Raw genomic sequence first — 18,925 nt, forward strand, 5'->3', positions numbered from 1 at the left:
TTATCTTTTGTCATCCCTGTGCTTTCTAAAAGTAAATTGTTTGATTGCTGCTGTGATTCTCCTTGTTGTATTTTGTCTAAGCAGTTCTATTATCTGCTTACTTTTAATACATTTGTCACAGACAGTAAAGTGACAGTCCACTTAAATGGGCAAATTGATCAAGTTGTTACAATCTCATCCTGTTGTAATGCCACGTTTGTAGAATTATAGTGATACACAAGGTTACACACATATTGTGATTGGTCAGATTTTTTTCACAACAATGTCTATACCCTACTTATCTCTATAACCACCCAGTGAGAAACTGAGTTGTAATCAGAACAGAACAAATCCTTCAAGAAATAATGACTGCAGGTTTTGTTTTACTAGTCAGTGCTTAGCAATTGTTCCATTCAAATCAACTACTGAACATCTTCTGCCATCTACTGGACAAACTTCATATCAGAATCAGTCATGTATTCTGCAGTCACTAAAAGAGTGTCCGGTGATATTCTTTATTTATCTTACTGAAAAAGGCCAACAATAAGTAAGGAAGGAAATAAATAAATAAGTACCTTTGTGTATGTAAAGCCTGATATATCTTATTCCTCGGTGCCGCAACATACATGAGCCAAAACAATAAAACCACTGACATCTAAAGTGAATAACATTGACAATCTCGGTAAGGTTCTGCTGGGAAACTTTGGGACCTGGCATTCATGTGGATACCACCTGACACACACTGTCGTAGGCAAAGCAAACCCCCTCATAGCAACAGCACTTACGAGTGTGACCGATAATGTGCCCCGCCACACTGTAAATACTGCTCAGGAATGGCCAGAGATACCTGACAAAGAGCTCAAGGCATCCAAGAACAAGTCCTATCCATGGAGCCACCACTTTGGATTAGACTTGGCTCTGACCTGTCGAGGCAGGGAAACAGGACCTCTGGGGTTTGGGCAGATCCCTGTAGTCACTTTGGTTGCGAAGTCGGGCCTCCATGCGTTAGACTTGTTCCAAGACTTTCTACAGATGCTTGATTGGGCTGGACACACACACACACCCTGTACTTTATTTTGACTCAACCCCACATACGTCATCCTGCTGCCGTTAGTACCAGGTACTGCTCCAGTGCCCCGTTTTAGGAAATAAACTTGATTTTTTTTTAAATAACGTATAATGTATCAGGTGTTTATAAGAAACTTGGAACTGTGGATTTTGTTTGCAATAATTAAACTATAGTATTACCAGAGCCTAATTTTATTTCTTGTTGCCTTGGATATTCAGAACTTTTCCTTAGTAGGTGTCATTTAGACTTGGGATGCTTGGACATGTCCTCACCAGTTGTTGTAAGGGTGCTGTATTGAAATTGTTCAGCTGAAACTGGCTGCTGCTGATCCTGGTTCAAATTTATGACAACATTTTAATCCAGGGCCTGATATGTACAGCAGACTATAAAATAAGGCTAAGCAACAGTCTACAACATGTGCAGGAAAACTGCTAATGTTCATCAGACAATAAGACTATCAGCACATTCAAATCAGAATGTATAATATGGACTGTTTAGCTGGCTAGAATAGCCATAAGGTTTGCAAAAATATGAAGATGTCTGTGCAGTGCCGCTTGCTGTAGTTTCTAACACATTGTTTTGCATTTTATGCTGATTATTTCATATTTCATATTTCATCTCTGTAGCCGGGTCATGTGACCAAAAACCTTCTTCAATCTTCACGAAATTTGCAGGAATTAATTTTGAGGAATTTTTTGCCCCAACAGGAAGTCGGCCATCTTGAATGGCATGCAATGATTTTCACTCTAACACTTAGAGCACTTTAGGATTACAGACTCACCAAATTTGGCACGTAGGTTCAAACTCATTAGTACTTAAATTTGATACCACAACTGCTCTCAGGTGTGGCGCAACAGCTCAGTAGCGCCCCCTAATGACTTTTCCCATTTGTACATACAGCCAAACTCCTACACACGCCAAAGTTTCACATTCATCGCAGGTCACGAACATTGAGACCTGCTAGGGTCTGGGCCTTTTCAGTGACAAGATGCCTCCACAGTGCCCCCTGGAAGATTTCAAGCTTGAAGCCCCGCCATCTCCAAGGTTTCAAGATTGAAGCCCCGCCCCCTACATGTACATGTAGACACGACATTCGGTATGTATCATGACCAGACGCACAAAAAACCCTCTTGGACCCATACCCTCAGCCCAAGGGCAACTCTGCCATTTTGATTCACAGTTGAGATTTTGCCACCAATTGGTGCGATTTTCCTGCGTCATACTTTAAGGAACTCATCCTACAGATTTACCACAACACAGACTTCACATTCAGTCAGTATCATCCTCAGACCTTGAAGATGAAAAGTTATTAAAAAAAAAATTGCCTCTGTTATACCTGGTCAGCGTGGCAGTGCGGTCAATTTCAATGCTTTGCAATAAAGCAGTCCTTATTACTCCAACGTACACTTTCTCCTCTACACCTTTTGGTCACAAATGTAGAGGGTTTCGCCCTGAATACATCTATCCATCAGTACTGTCATATCCATAGTGCCACCCTTGGAAGTCAGCCTCATATCAATCAATCTGAATTCATTTATATAGCATTTTTCAAACCAATAACATGTAGCACAAAGTGCATTACATGATAAATGCAAGCAAAACAAAGCAGAAGGAAAACCAAACATCATCCGATTTACATGACAAGTTGTTTTCTCTACATAATACACTACAATATGACATATAATTGATGGGTGATCTCTAGCGCCACATAGTGGATGCAGGCAGTGTTATTTAATCAATTCAGACAACATCCAGTAAACGCGTGCATATGCAGACATCTACGTGTGCACCCTCCAACAGCGCCACAGCCCGATGTTCGTGGGCGGCGAGGGCCCGCTCATCGCTACTTGCAGCTTTAATTACATTTCTTTTCTGCCATATTTGTCTGCCTTGACATCATACCATTACATTCACTAAATCATATGTTAAAAACCGTTTTATTTATTTATATTATATTATATAAATTATTTATAATTATATATTTTTCATCGAGCCCTTATGTCCCCACCACTATTCAATGTAAAGTGGGACCCTTGTGAAAAAATATAAGTGTACTCAGAATGTGTCGATTACAGCCTGGTAACATTGTTGTGACACAACAGATGACGTTTCATGTGCAACAGAACACAAATCCAACCATAACTTACTTATGCTGAGTTACCACTCATATATATGCCTGATGTAACTTTGGATATTTTAATATTATTGCAATATCAAATGGATTGCTGTTTTTCAGACAAACTTTAGAATTACTGTCACTTACCTTGTTCCTTCTCTTTCATATATTTGTGTATCCATATATTCAGTCTGTAACGGGGTGGGATTCCACTTGGCATGGGGGGGTGCTGCTACTTTCAGGCTATCATAAACGTGAAGATCTTCAGTTTCATCATCAGTCGCATCTTCATCCTTTCCATCTCCATGCTGTAGGCTGTCAGCATACTCCTTTTGAGGTAGGATGTATTTGTTTTGATGAATAGACATTGGTAGCTGTTGTTGATAAGCAATCTCCTGGGCAAAACTCTCTGTATTGGACTCCACAGAGCCCCACTGGTAGGCCAGAAGTGCTTGTCTCGGAAAAGGATGCTCCTCTTGCTCAGGGTTCAACACCTGACACACTATACTCCCATTTTTGAGTCCTTTATCCATGTTTGTGTCGTAGGTGGACAGTCTGCTTCATCAAGATGATTGATTGTGACAAACGCTGCAGCCAACACACAAAAAGAGAAAGAGAGCTTTATTTAAGAAGAATCTCAGACTGTGATAGCTTAACCCTCTGGACTCTATGCTGGCCATTTGTGTCCACCTCACTTCCTTTTTGTTGATAATTTTAGCTGTGTTAATGCATATGGAATGATATTTCCCAAGGGTCTGGATTTTTGGCTGATCTTTCAATTTTCAAAACCTGCTCTTTAAATATGTCAATATTATACTGTGTATCTACAATTGTACCTTATGGCTCTATCGTGGACACTTTTGGCCAATTGAAACCCATTAAAACCACATGTTTTAATTCCTTGTGATTTACAGTATAAAATCATATAATTTAGGTAAAATGGCTTTCATTCTAAACTCAACACTTGAAAATTTTAGTTTTTAATGTTTTTTACCAGATTGTGTCATTTGTCCATTTTTGGGCAAGTGAGCAATTTCAGTTAATATTCTTAGTTTCCACTAGGGGCGTATGATGGCTTCCTGCACTCCAGTGGAGCAAATGAATTACACAATTTTGACATAGGTGTAATCCTAAGGATGTCAGGTAATGATGTGTATTTGTGCATGAAAAAAAAAATTGTATTAGCAAGATAAAGTGACATAAATTACAGTGTATCATACCATACAAGTTTTGGTGAATTACTCTTGGTACAGGTTATTGAGCTTTGAGTTTCCAAGGCAAACCTGGCTGTGATGCACAGGTTGAAAACACCTGTAACTTTGATCTTTTCATAAAAAAATGCCACACACAACTACACAATAGCCTTTACATTCTCAAATAGCTGCTCTCCAAAAAAAAGGATCACAGGTCATCTTGACCTCTGGCTTCTGGGGAAACAAAAACAAAGTCTGACACTGTTTATAAATCTGTCCTGGAGTTTTTGCAGGTGCAGGTACTAATGCTATAAGTGAGCCTATCAGCTCCCAAATCCTTCTTTATCTGTAGGATGGTGAGAAGGTCATATGCCCTGACTGAAGCACTTGAGTATGTGATGGGCTCAGAGAGTAAAGATGGAGAGAAATCCTCTGCGGTTGAGGAGGAGAAATCTTCTACCCAAGATGAGGACACGTCCTCTCCTGAAGATGATGGGACACCTTCCTCAGAGGATGACAGCAACACCACTGATGACGACTTCCAGCCAGTGCCTGGTTCCTCTTCCTCAGGGGAAGAGGACAGTACAGACACAGCGATGGAGGCCGATCAGCTGATGGCAGAGACAGAGGGGCTGGCGGGTGAGTGGATGTCTCGTCATGGGAAAATAATGTGGTTTCCCACTGCTGAAGAGACCCTGCACCACAATCCAGTATCCACTGGTTTCACCCCAGGGCCCACCCTGTATGCAGTTGCCCATATCAGCAACCTGAGGTCTGCCTTTGACCATTTTATTACAGAGGAGATCATTCAGCTGCTGTGCACCAACACAAACCTGCATGGGAGGCGAAGGTGTGAGGATTGGAAGAATGTGGATGAAGTGGAGATGAGAGTCTACATTGGGATTCTGATTCTGGCTGGCGTCTACCGCTCAAGACATGAAGCAACACGTGGCATGTGGGATGCCAAGACAGGACGGGCCACGTTTTGTGCCACGATGCCCCTCTACAGCTTCACTCAGATCAGCGCTAACATCTGCTTTGATGACAGGCTCTCCCACCCAGGACGCTTCAGGAATGATAAACTCGCTGCATTTCGCATCCTGTGGGAAAAGTGGGTTGCTTGCCTCCCCCTCTTATTTAATCCAGGGGTTGATGTGTGTGTGTTGACGAGCAGCATGTTGCATTCATAGGTCTTGGGGACTTCGACCAGTGGCGTGCACAGACCTTTTGAAAGGCAGGGGCGAAAGGCAAAAAAAGGGCACATACAGCAAGTTCTTGCGACTGAAGAGGGCACAGTAGCGCGCGTTTTGGCTCCGAGGAGGGCACTTTAGTGCCTGATTTTGTCACCCAAGAGGGCAGTTTATCATGTTTTAACCAGCCAAGGGGGCAGTTTGTTGTGTTTTGCCAATCAAGAGGGCACTTTAACGCACTTTCTGGCTCCCAAGAGGGTGCTTCAGCGTGCGTTTTGGCTCCCAAGATGGTGCTTCAGCGCGCGTTTTGGCTCCCAAGAGGGCACTTTAGCAAGCATTTTGGCACCCATAGGGCACTTTAGTGTGCATTTTCCAACAATTAGGCCACTGCCCACCCCCCCATGCACACCACTGACATCTAAAATATATTCCTGCAAGCCTGCACAGTATGGCATTAAAATCTGGTTCACCTGTGATGTGGCAACCTCCTGTGCCTGGAGCATGGAGATTTACATGGGAAAACGACCCAGTTAATTCTGGAATTGATTAAAATTTTGGATTTCATGATCAGGACTGATGTCAAATTTGAAAAAAGGAGCAAATATTTTCAGTATATAGTGTTTGTATATAGCATTTTGTAAGCAAACAGGAGGTGGACACTTTTGGCCATGCATAAGCTAAGAGGGAGTTTTTATGTTTTTTCTGCCACTGCACAAACAACTAATGAAGCATAAAAATCATTGATACTGCTTATTATTGACAACCATTTAGCTGCAATGATGGTTAAAGAATAATTCACGTAGCATGTATTATTTTGTAAAAACATGGTGATTTAATGCTATTCTCTCTTATAAATCATCAGCATTATGTTATCTAATAGACATTTAAAGGGTTAAAATTCAGAATTTATATGAAATTTTAGTTTTCATGACCAGGACTGATGCAAATTTAAAAAACTGGGGAAAAAAAGTGGAATTATTTTTATATATGTATTAGTTTTATAGCATTTTAGAAATGTAAACATGAGGTGGACACTTTTGGCCACGAACAAGCTGAGAGGGAGTTTTTATGTTTTTCTGTCACTGCACAAAAAACTAATGAAGCATAAAAATCATTGATACTGCTTATTATTGACACACATTAAGCTGCAATGATGGTTAAAGAATAATATAAGTAGCATGTATTATTTTGTAAAAACATGCTGATTTAATGCTATTCTCCCTCATAAATCATCAGCATTATGTTATCTAATAGGCATTTAAAGGGTTAAAATTCAGAGTTTGAATAAAATTTTAGTTTTCATGACCAGGACTGATGCAAATTTAAAAAACTGAAAAAAAAAGTGGAATTATTTTTATATATGTATTATTTTTATAGCATTTTAGAAATGTAAACATGAGGTGGACACTTTTGGCCACGAACAAGCTGAGAGGGAGTTTTTATGTTTTTCTGCCACTGCACAAAAAACTAATGAAGCATAAAAATCATTGATACTGCTTATTATTGACACACATTAAGCTGCAATGATGGTTAAAGAATAATATAGGTAGCATGTATTATTTTGTAAAAACATGCTGATTTAATGCTATTCTCCCTTACAAATCATCAGCATTATGTTGTCTAATAGGCATTTAAAGGGTTAAAATTCTGAATTTGAATGAAATTTTAGTTTTCATGACAAAGACTGATGCAAATTTTAAAAACTGGGAAAAAAAATTGGAATTTTTTCAATATATATATTAGTTTTATAGCATTTTGAAAATGTAAACAGGAGGTGGACACTTTTGGCCACGAACAAGCTGAGAGGGAGTTTTTTCTACTTTGCCTTCCCTGCACAAAAATAACAATGCATAATAATCAATGTTGGTGTTAATCAGTTACATATCTCAGACTGTGTTATTGATAATACAAGATAAACCGGTAGCACTGAGAAGATAGGCAGTGATCATTTTTGTGGTAGTTTTCCAACAAGCGCATTGTGCAAACAAATTGGCATTTGAGGGGTTAAAAAATTTAAAATGAATTAATTTTTTTATGTTAATTAAACATTTTATGCAGTAAAAGCATCAAAAACATACAAAATCCCAAAAATTACGGACTCAATCTGTTGGTGGCCATTTTTGGCCACGAACAAGCTGAGAGGGTAGTAAAAACGAACAAGGCCAGAGGGTTAAGTATTCTGAGCATTAATACATTTATCTCATGACTACACATTTTCTTCTGGGTAAAGTCCAGTTGTAAGGTCTGAGACATCAAAACCTCACATTCCAGCAGGCAAATCTGCTATACTTTCTTATGCCTTTTTCGCTGAAGACACCAAAGTCACAGGTTTTGTGATTAATATTAATGATGGCTTCATTCTATTTCAAGTATTCCATTCGACCTTCATTCATTTTATCACTGATACCCGTGTTTTTTCCTGCAATGACGTGTCAAATTGTTTCCCTAAAAAAGTCGCTTTTTCATTACATTAGGAGTCTCTGCTTTGGTTAACCCAAACGCTTGCTTGAAACACTGGTAGAACAATCAGTGAATGTGTGCAAACATTAACAGGAGTGGGGCCAGTAACAATTATGGTTCGGTTAAATATAGGTGTACAACTAGGCGCTGACAGTGCGATACACGCCTAAATAGATTGCAGCCATTATTATTACTGATTAGCCTACACCTCCGTTACAAAAGTCAAAATGTCTGCAGAGGGCACTCCTGGGTACGCCACTGAAATGACACGAGAAATAATCCTGAGAAGCTCTCAAACCAAAGAAGAAACCCGCAATTGTTCTCTGATACCGTTTCTAAATTTCCCTTGGGATAAATACACTATCTATCGATATATCTATCTAGAGTTTAAATAAGTCGCGTTGTCGCTTAACGGTAGCGTGACAGATGGCTTTTATTCTAAGTCTATCGCTAAACGACTGCATCAAAGCTTAGCCATATATTTTGCCTCATGAGGAAAGAGAGGGAAAACACAGAGAAACCGAAGTTTAATGATGTAAAACATACCTGCTGCATTTCTTACAGTAACAATTAAAACAGGAATTCATTGTTTCGTGGTAAATGAACGTTCAGCAAGTAAGGTAAATAAACTCACCGGGTTTCCACTCAGCGCTCCACGGCCATGCAACCATGGAAACGCCGACGCACACATGCTGCCTTTAAGTCCTTTTCATAAAAGATCCGATTCAATCAACTGGGGTCACGTAGAGTAATTTATCAGCTGACATTTTGACTCAGCAAGAACGTCTAACTAAGTAAGGGATAATGTATAGAACGGCGGTCATTATCGGAAAAATAAGTTCGCGTCGGGGTCTGATTCGTCCTGAAGGGACTTATTTTCCCGATAATGATTTATGTGTCTTTTAATAACCCGCTTATTACACGGTTACTTGCCAACACGAAAAAAACCTTCTTTTTACAATTTGTTACTGTTCAGTGTTTTTCAGCAGAGAAATATAGTTCGCCAAACCAACGCCGTTTCGCTTCTCCCTCTTCGCTGCTTTCCTTGAGCAGTGACGATAACTCAGCCTTTCGCCAAGAGTTGAAGTAACCGTATTTTCCAAAAATATTAAAGCTAATATGAAACTCATCCATAGTGGCCTAGAAGTACGTTTTTACCGATACGAAGTAGACTACAGATCAGCTGACCTCGTTTATCGACCGAAGACGCTGGGGTGATAAATCACCGGACTACTTGCGGAGCAAAGATTCAAGTGCGCGGAGTGCTACGAAATACGTGAATCAGAGGCAAACGGGCCACTTTCCTTGACGACGGTCAAATATGCTTAGCGGCGGTCAATTATACGAAAATAATTGACCGCCGAACGTTGGGAAGGCTCATTCAAGTGAATGGAGCATTCTACAGCATTAAGAAGAGCCGTGCAATAATGTCTTTTAGTTAGACGCTCTTGCTTAATGGCTATAAAAACGTAGAACTGGCTCGACAGTCGTTCATAAAGTGTCACCACATTCGTTGCATGCGATCTGCCTCATTGAAGTACTAGTAGTTCCGTAAAGCAAAAATATTAGTCACTTTCACCAAGAATTCATTATGCCGGCACCAGTGTTGTAACTTGTGACAAAGTGATCCGTTACAGGACTTTGATTACTTTGTTGTAACGAGTAACGTACCGCTTAAGATCTGCATGTTAATACATTTAGCAAGTCTTTCATAAAAGTAATGTTAGTGGATAAAAAAAAAAATGCTGTCATCCGGTGCGCCCACGGCTTTTTAGCCTTGGTTTGTCCTTAGCTCCTAGAAGAACCATCTGTGTCACTGCTTTGCAGTAAAATGAAATAGAAAAGTTTCATACAAGGCCTAATTGCCATATTTGTGCCTTTATCGTTTCAATTCAAAGCACCGTTTACGGGTTCATTAGCTCATGATTAAAAATGTAACCAAAGACTACAACAATGACGGTACAGAGAATATAGTCAGATGGTACATGTAGTTTTTTATTTATTTTTAAAATGCACACAGTATTCCCTTTAAAACATGTACCAAAAGAACTATTTAAATACCCTGCCTGTCAATCAAGCTTGTGCAGTTTCACATTGCGCAATCTGTACAGTGAAGAAATGGCAGTAAAAATAAATGGCTGTCATATTTTACCACGAGTCACTAGTAGTTGTGTGTTAGCTTAATATACCCCTTAACACAAAAAAAAAAACCTACTGAATGAATCAGCTTCAAGTTGAAGGCCTCTGCTAATGCACCAAACAAAAAGACTGACAGAGGGTTGCAAGATATTTTTATTGTCAATGCAGCGATCTCTGTATACAAACACATTACCAGACATGTGAACTAAAAGCTCAACAAGTTGTTCCCAGGTTTCAAACAATGCAATAAATATGATCCCTGAACCTCATTTTTATTTTCAATTTCACTCTTTAGCTTGTGCTACAAGAGGGTTACTTTCTCAAAAAATATCTTTCAGGACTGGAGTGGCAGTTGAAGTGATTGAAAGTTTAGTCAACCTCCTCGATGGTTGGTCCAGATGATCCACCACCAGGGGCTGCACCACCGGCTCCAGGGAAGCTACCAGCCATGCCCTCTGGCATACCACCAGGCATGCCACCAGCACTCTGGTACAACTTAGTGATGATGGGGTTGCACACCTTCTCCAGCTCCTTCTGTTGATGCTCATACTCATCCCTCTCGGCAGTCTTGGGGGGGGGGGGGGGGGGGGGCAAATGAACATAAAATGTCACGTGTTTCATCAGTCAAGTGTAAACAAAAAGTCATGGAGGACACCTGCCACCTACTGACCCTTTGTTTTAACTGCAGTGTGTACTACTTCCCTCAAGAATTCTGCAAAATGTTAATTCTGTGAGCTTCATAGGTGATGTGAGTTTAAAGGACTGGATTTACACATTTCCCAATTATTTAGTGTGCTGTGATGGCGTTGTAGCTTGGTGTTGCTCGGGAGGTCCAGCAATCTGTCGTAAAGGCAACTAAATCTGCACTGTTAAGTCCTCCAATAACTTTTTCCTTCACATCACACATCATTTCAGTCTACTTTATGATGCCTGCGGGGGTGTTGGCCATATTTGTCATGTTGCATGCTGACGCATATGCGACACACGCATAGCTTTCAAACTGGTTCTCCTGTTTGACAAAGAACTTTGTTAACAACTCACTGGAAACTCAAAATATTTCCACACTAGTGATTTCAGAGATGCAGGAGGGGGTTCAAGTTAAGTTGCTGAGTCTCCCATATCAGCGGTTGCCAGGGTGTCTTAATTGGCTGTTTTCTTTCGTCTTGGCACAGCTGCATGATGTGGCTAAATCCTTGTTGACGTCATTTTGATCGATATTTGACTTTGACACCCCCAACAAATATATACACATTTACAGGCAGATTAATGTAAAAAAAAAAAATTAGCTGAATTACCTGGTTCTTGTCCAGCCAGCTTATGACCTCATTGCATTTGTCCAAAATCTTCTGCTTGTCGTCATCACTGATTTTGCCAGCAAGTTTTTCATCCTCCACAGTGGACTTCATGTTGAATGCATACGACTCCAGGCCATTCTTAGCAGACACCTTGTCTCGCTGGACATCGTCTTCAGCCTTGTACTTCTCAGCTTCCTGAACCATGCGTTCAATGTCCTCCTTACTGAGACGACCTAGCAGCAAATTGTAACGTCAGAAACTGAAAGTACATCCGAGATACTGCTCGTATTCAACAAAAAATACTCACCCTTGTCATTGGTGATTGTGATCTTGTTCTCCTTGCCAGTGCTCTTGTCTACAGCAGAGACATTCATAATGCCATTGGCATCAATGTCAAATGTCACCTCGATCTGGGGAACACCACGAGGAGCAGGAGGGATGCCTGTCAGCTCAAACTTGCCCAGCAGGTTGTTATCTCTGGTCATAGCACGCTCTCCTTCATAGACCTGTTGGAAGTATGCAGGGTTAGCAGAAGATTGACACAATGTATCCACAGTTCTTTCAACTTTATTTCACTCAGACATCCAAGGAAGGGTTGTGGCCATCTTTGGTCTTGCAACCTCTGGTGGAAACTACGAATGGCAGGAATAAACATCACTGCAAAACAGACAGATATTAGCATGATGCTGTGCTTACCTGGATGAGCACACCAGGCTGGTTGTCGGAGTAGGTGGTGAAGGTCTGGGTCTGCTTGGTAGGAATGGTGGTGTTACGTTTGATAAGGACAGTCATGACACCTCCAGCAGTCTCAATACCCAGGGACAGAGGGGTGACATCCAGAAGCAGCAAGTCCTGCACATTCTCAGACTTGTCACCAGACAGGATGGCAGCCTGGACAGCTGTAAAAACAAGTCATGACTTGAAACTCAGGTTTAGGTCATACAATGAAGGGATTACAATGTGTGCATCATCTAGCTGAAGACACTTACCAGCACCGTAAGCCACAGCTTCATCTGGATTGATGCTCTTGTTAAGCTCCTTTCCATTGAAGAAATCCTGGAGCAGCTTCTGGATCTTGGGGATTCTGGTGGAGCCACCAACCAACACGATGTCATGAATCTGCCCCTTATCCATCTTAGCGTCACGGAGTGACTTCTCGACGGGGTCCAAGGTGCCACGGAAGAGGTCAGCATTAAGCTCTTCAAAGCGAGCCCTGGTGATTGAGGTGTAGAAGTCAACTCCCTCATACAGAGAGTCAATTTCAATGCTGGCCTGGGTGCTGGAAGACAGGGTGCGCTTTGCCCTTTCACAGGCGGTGCGCAGACGACGCACAGCTCTCTTGTTGTCGCTGATGTCCTTCTTGTACTTGCGCTTGAACTCTGCGATGAAGTGGTTGACCATGCGGTTGTCGAAATCTTCCCCACCAAGATGGGTATCTCCGGCAGTGGACTTTACCTCAAAGATGCCATCCTCAATGGTCAAAATTGACACGTCAAAGGTGCCTCCACCAAGATCAAAGATAAGAACGTTCCTTTCAGACCCAACCTAGAAATAGAATTTACATTTTCAAAGCTGCTCAATTTGGTTATTTACATTGGATGTCAAATATAACCGGAATTGTTTCAAGTTATATTTGGCTCAGTGACGAATAAGGTTTCAAGTTGACCAAAAACGTAAATAGGTTAAAACTGCAGATCAATGTAGTTTTTACCTTTTATGAGGATGCTATTTACTCATTTTTAAAATCTCATTTTCAAAAAATGTATTCTATGTGTTTTAATTTAGAATTATTTGATGACACCAGTCAAACATGTCCTACTAGATAATGTTAATGAATTTTCTAAATATTATTATATTAGAACTTTTAAAGTCAATAATGCTTCATAAATATGTACATATATGTACCAATATTTAAAGCTCAGAAAATGAAACTCGGATAATTCCTTTTTTTCAATATAATGTGTTTGCAGCATTAAAATGTAGGTGAGAACTTGAACAAGTAGGGTCATGTCTATAGCAAAGTGATTCAATCTGCAAAATGTCTGAAAATCCTTTACAGTACTTGGCATCATACTATTGTTTTTTCTCAACTCCATAAAAGGAAATGATGCATTTTAAGGCATTTCAATTAGCGTTATCCCGCCTGACTGAAATCGTTACTCGGTATGACACCTAATGTTTCCACTTGAAATGTCACCTTTATACAACCTAAATATTACTGATGTTCATCAATAATCCATGTTTACATCAGAGTAACAGGGGGACAGTCGACTCAGGGACACATAACATTTTAAAAACTTTAAGCAATTTAAAGTGTTCAAATACTAAAAAGTGCTTAAAAATACCATTATTAAAATATAATATGCCAGCAATAAATTGAAATGTGCATAATAAGGTGTTATCACAATAGGAATTTATATAATGGAAATTATACAAATAAAAGCAGAAAACAATACTACTGTCAAATATGTGTCATCCTGTATAACCGATGACACTGTGGGTCAACAGAAAATAACTGTTTTCCTTTCCTATATGACAAAATCGTAATCCAGTCCTGACAAAACTCAGTTTGAAACTCAGGTAGTTGTTTTGGCCACCTATAGAAATCTGCAAACTTGACCCTCAACATTAAAGTATATAAATTCACATAAAACATTCACATAAAAAACAACATGTTTTTTAGCGTTATCCCATATGACACAGGATTTTACTACATAGGGTACCAGTGACTGAAAAAGGTAAATAAAGCACATTTTAAGACAGACTATCAACCTTTCACCATTGTTTGGGGGTCCTTTCGGGTCTTCCTGATGGCCTAACTTACTGTCTGATAATGTGTGCCCCATAAATTTCGCTCCAGATTGCTTGTTATCCCGGATGACATTGGCTGACATACCAGTTTTGGGACAAGCTGCTCAAAAGCATAACAATCCACTAGATGTCATTTTTTGTAACATTTTCATATATCAAAAGGCAACACTCATACAATAATGCCTGGGGCAGAGATTTTTTAATTCACTTTTTCAACAATTTTGTAGCTTTTTTGAATTTCACCATGAGGTCTGGACAGTTACCCGGAATTACATTTTGTGACCATTGTGTCTAATAACTCTTAAACTTTGCAAAACCCTCAATGCATGTTCCTATTATTAGATGAACAGATTAATAGATTGAATTAATGTGTTTTTTATTTTTACTCCATAAATGTGCTTTGGACATCAAAATTGCACGTCACGTCATTGTGCCATTCACCTTTTTGTCCAATCCATAAGCAATGGCAGCAGCAGTTGGCTCGTTGATGATGCGCAGAACATTGAGGCCAGAGATTGTGCCAGCATCCTTAGTGGCCTGGCGCTGGGAGTCGTTGAAGTAGGCGGGTACCGTAATTACAGCATTGTTGACCGTCTTAAAAAGGAAATAAGGGAAAGGTTGGAGCAATTTATGCCAAAATGTAAAATTTTATCGAGAGCCATGCCAAATTACTTACTTTTCCGAGGTAGGCTTCAGCAATCTCCTTCATCTTTGTCAGCACCATAGATGAGACCTCCTCTGGGTAGAAGGACTTTGACTCACCCTTGTACTCAACTTGAACCTTGGGGCGGGTGTTGTCATTGATGACATTAAATGGCCAGTGCTTCATATCTGACTGTACAACTGCATCGTCAAACCGGCGGCCAATCAGTCTCTTGGCATCTGCAAATGACAAGTCATGTTTTAAAAACCATAGGAAAATAGGCGCTTAATATGGGCTTTCCATCAATAGGAGCACACTCAGGACCCTTTCACCCATGCACTCCAACTGATTTCTCACAGCCTTTCCCCTGCTGGCTACGTCCACGTGGTCAACATGTGTTATTAGAGCAGGCAATTGTCTGGAGTGATTCACAGCGAGCATGCAAATCGACAATATGTAAACTTCTTTGCTGGTCCCTTGTGCCACCATTAACGCCGCTGCTGGACCAGACCAAAAGCGCAACAGCTTTCCCTCTACTGTAAGATCTTCATTTATGGTGGTTCATATTTTGCTTGCCTGTATATTGCTTACTATATGGACATCAGATTCTACGGACATGTCCTTACCAATATCAAGTGAGTAATAAATTGTCCTTGGCACGATTACATATTTTTCTCTATTCCTGCCTCCCTTAAAAAATATGGTTGTATTGCAGGTGGTGATGGAGGTTGGTTGCTTTTCCTCGAGAGGTTGCAACAACTGCTCGGCATGTTTTACACAGTACCTGTAACACGTTGTCTCTCCTAAATCCAAAATAAGTTCATATAGCAGAAGTGCTGTTTCTTTTCACCACAAGGTCTTCGTCGACCACATCATCACTTTTCTGTCCTCCCTCAGCCATCATAACCATGCCGATTAATTTTGTCAGGGTAGCTAAGGGCTAGCTGCAGCTTCATCTGATTGGCCTCTGTATCCGGGGCTCCATCTGATAGGCTAAATGTTGGCATGCATGGCGCATGTAAACAAAATGATTTTTCTTATTCATCGCTTGTCTGGCAGTTTTTTGCAATGTGTTTATCGCACATGGTCATATCGTGATGACGATGAAAATTCAATTCATCGGGCAGCCCTAAAATTTACCAACAGCTGGTTTCTGTTACAGACAGGTGTAGGCATGCGTTTGGCTCCCTTAAATAGGAGTAAGGCGGTTGACACTGAGCTCTTATGGGTGTGGATAATATTGTTTTTGTATAAGCACAGATGTAAATACAAATGTACAGATCATTGTTTGAAGAGGTAATAGTACCCGACAGTGTCCAGGATTCAATAATTCCATTCAGCTGACAAATTTGAGTGGAGAATGTCTTTTTGTGATTACAGGACTTGTTGGCAATTGCACTATGAAGTCTGTTAAAGCCTTCTTGATTGTCAATGCCCTTTTAAAAAAAATAAATAAACCTTCAGTGGAGCAGATATGTAGAATCCTGCCAGCAGGGAATGCTTTGCATTACAATATCAGTGACGTCCTCCGTTGCCACCAATATTACAGCAAACCTGCATCCTTGGGCACCAACCCCTCACTTAAAACGCAGATTATTCCCAGCATGTGTGAATACATCTCTCCTGTTGTGTGCTGCATGTGTGAAATGTGGTCAATATCCTGATTTGATTCTCTGGATATTATTCAGACTTCATATGTGAAAGGTGTTTCAGCTATCAAGGTAGGATTTAGCCATATTTTCCTTAAAACATTGATGGAAACTTCAAGTTGCAGGAATAAGCATCACAGTGAGGAAGTGCCTGATGTCATCTCTTAGGACAATTTAAGGTCTTATAACATACTTGCCTCAATGTTCATAAAATTTTATACGAGACAGTTTGGGTTTTCTTTTCCCTCTTCAATTTTTAACAAGTGTGGCAAGAATGACACCATTTAAACAAACTTAATTTCTTACCAAAAACTGTGTTGGTTGGGTTCATGGCAACCTGATTCTTGGCTGCATCACCAATCAGCCGCTCACTATCTGTGAAGGCCACATAGCTGGGCGTGGTCCTGTTGCCCTGGTCATTGGCAATGATTTCAACTTTGCCATGCTGGAACACACCAACACAGGAGTATGTGGTCCCAAGGTCAATACCAACTGCTGGTCCCTTCGACATATTTCCCTAAAGATTTATTTTTTAATGAAAAAAAAAGAATTATTATCATGGATTCAGATGGAGGTCCTGCCACTAACATACAAATTTAACACTTAAAAAGAAAAAAGGATGGCAGAAGCATACACAATAGCATTTAATAACTAAATTACAAGATGATACGAGTAAATCCCCTGTACTTACTGTATATTTTGAATCAATCTAGGAAATCTTTGCCAATAGCATTATTAATACGGATCGTAGTTTGTGCTGGTGAAACGAGTTTCACGACAAAATTAAATTCGATTTTGCCCAGTTAAAGATACCAAAAAAAAAAAAGCTTTAAAACGTTTCATAGCTCCCCTACTTTTCAATTTAACATACTGGGTAATCCATCTGGAAAAGATGAGGCATTAAGCAAGGCGCTTGTTCAGGCCATGTGGAACGTCAACTTTGCAAAATTAACTTTATCAGCCACATAAACACAATAAACTCAAATATAGCGGCGGCAAAGCTCGAGTTCGGGAAAAATTGGACACAACTGAAAGCCAGCCGAATAATTTAGACGCAGTGCGATAAACCTTTTGTTCTGAAAAGAAAAACCGGAAGTCTACTCATGGCGTCTAGCTTCGCACCGATTGTTCGAGAACATTCTAAACAGCGCAGGATCCCAACCCCCACCCGCTGCTTAGTTGCTAACGCTAGCTTGTGCTCGTGGGCAAGGCCCTGAAACATGTCGTGTCTGGGTCGTACCAATCACCTAACCTACACTGTTAATCTATATCGGTTCTATTCAGAATCAGATAGTCAGAACCCGAAGGCTATAGGATATACCACATATTGACAAACTCCGACAGCGAGTGGGCACAATGTTAAGGTTAACGTTACTTACACCATCTGAGCGACCCACGAGGGATGTGAGGCTTTTCGCTAAATTATATATAAATATTAATTATTGACGACTTATAGAAGAACAACTTACCGAATTGTTCAAACGACGATGACTTTAGGTGTTGGTTTGGGTTGGGTCAGAATGGATAGCAGCGAGGCTGGCTTGCCCTTGCCGGTATGAGGAAGGAAAGGAAGAATGCCAGCTGCCGGAACGTTATATATTGCCGGCAAAGCAGCCAATCAGACGTCGAGTCTTTGAGTCTTTCCTCAACGGTTCACCAATGACGTCATGTATCTTGTGTCTCTGGCTGAATCCAAGGCTGTATCCAAATGTCCACACTTCACCGCACTTGCAGACTCGCGGACTTTACGGGCGGGAAGTCCGCGAGTCTGGAGGGCTGTCCATCGGTCAATCATCCAGTGCACAAGAGCCCTCAAGGGGACTTCCTGCAGACTCCTAGCCAGGTAGTCCGCTTGGGATTACACATATTTAACTACCCACAATTCATTGCATTACTAATGTGACGTTGTAGACTTTACAATCTAAATATGTCCGTTTTATGATGTGGCTGAGTATTATTTCCAGCCTAAAGGATTCAAGTAACCTTATGATAAAGTTATTGTTTTACACATCCATAGAATGTTCTACAGTAAGCTCGTCAAGATGAACTGGGCCTTATTGTGTGCTATGTATAATATGAATGTGGGCTATTAAGTCTCCACACACTGAATGTATTCTGTTAACAGAATAGCCAAAACCTTCAAACTCAGACAAATAAGATCAAAATCTTTTTAATTCAGCAAAAATAAATAAGTTTTAATAAAACGTCATGTAGCTGACATCTAAGCCAATCAGCTGTTCGATCAGGCGAAAGCCAGGCTTTTGAAGTTGGTGTAAGAAATCGCAGCCCCTGACCCCAAAAACTGCACAGCCTCAATCCCGTGAGGTTACTGTTGGCCACATGTACATGATGTCAGTGCAAGTCTGACACAAATCTAACCA

The 18,925-nt window shown here is 40.5% G+C and overlaps 2 protein-coding genes across 5 annotated transcripts in view; both read right to left on the reverse strand.

Moving 5' to 3' along the window:
* Positions 1 to 9,264, reverse strand: part of jhy (junctional cadherin complex regulator) — a 29,838-nt gene extending 20,574 nt beyond the window's left edge. For 2 of the 4 annotated variants that reach the window (XM_030439147.1, XM_030439146.1), the window contains exons 1-2: positions 8,642 to 9,264; positions 3,312 to 3,752 (exon numbers count right to left, since the gene is read on the reverse strand). In XM_030439147.1, the coding sequence (XP_030295007.1) occupies positions 3,312 to 3,697 (386 nt within the window). In that variant the 5' untranslated portion in view covers positions 3,698 to 3,752; positions 8,642 to 9,264. Of the gene's footprint in view, positions 1 to 3,311; positions 3,753 to 8,553; positions 8,617 to 8,641 lie in introns of those variants that run through there. The other 2 variants (XM_030439144.1, XM_030439145.1) reach the window with 2 other exon arrangements.
* A 1,017-nt stretch (positions 9,265 to 10,281) lies between these two features.
* On the reverse strand, positions 10,282 to 18,168 carry hspa8 (heat shock protein 8). The gene is made up of 9 exons (XM_030438845.1): positions 18,014 to 18,168; positions 16,851 to 17,061; positions 14,929 to 15,134; positions 14,694 to 14,846; positions 12,431 to 12,986; positions 12,138 to 12,340; positions 11,749 to 11,947; positions 11,442 to 11,674; positions 10,282 to 10,713 (listed from the first exon to the last, which is right to left on the reverse strand). Exons 2-9 carry the CDS (start codon positions 17,053 to 17,055, stop codon positions 10,516 to 10,518), a joined length of 1,953 nt encoding a protein of 650 aa, XP_030294705.1. The 5' UTR covers positions 17,056 to 17,061; positions 18,014 to 18,168; the 3' UTR covers positions 10,282 to 10,515.
* Positions 18,169 to 18,925: the final 757 nt, after the last annotated feature.

This window comes from Sparus aurata, chromosome 13, assembly GCF_900880675.1.
Source record: "Sparus aurata chromosome 13, fSpaAur1.1, whole genome shotgun sequence".
NCBI lineage: Eukaryota > Metazoa > Chordata > Actinopteri > Spariformes > Sparidae > Sparus > Sparus aurata.

Excerpts from the sequence above, each read along its gene's own strand:
- hspa8 (XM_030438845.1), bottom strand. The coding sequence starts at position 17,055 with ATGTCGAAGGGACCAGCAGTTGGTATTGACCTTGGGACCACATACTCC. Across the intron at positions 12,987-14,693 it reads CTTATGGATTGGACAAAAAG|GTTGGGTCTGAAAGGAACGT; the intron begins GTGAATGGCACA and ends TTCTATTTCTAG. Across the intron at positions 12,341-12,430 it reads AGCTGTGGCTTACGGTGCTG|CTGTCCAGGCTGCCATCCTG; the intron begins GTAAGTGTCTTC and ends TTGTTTTTACAG.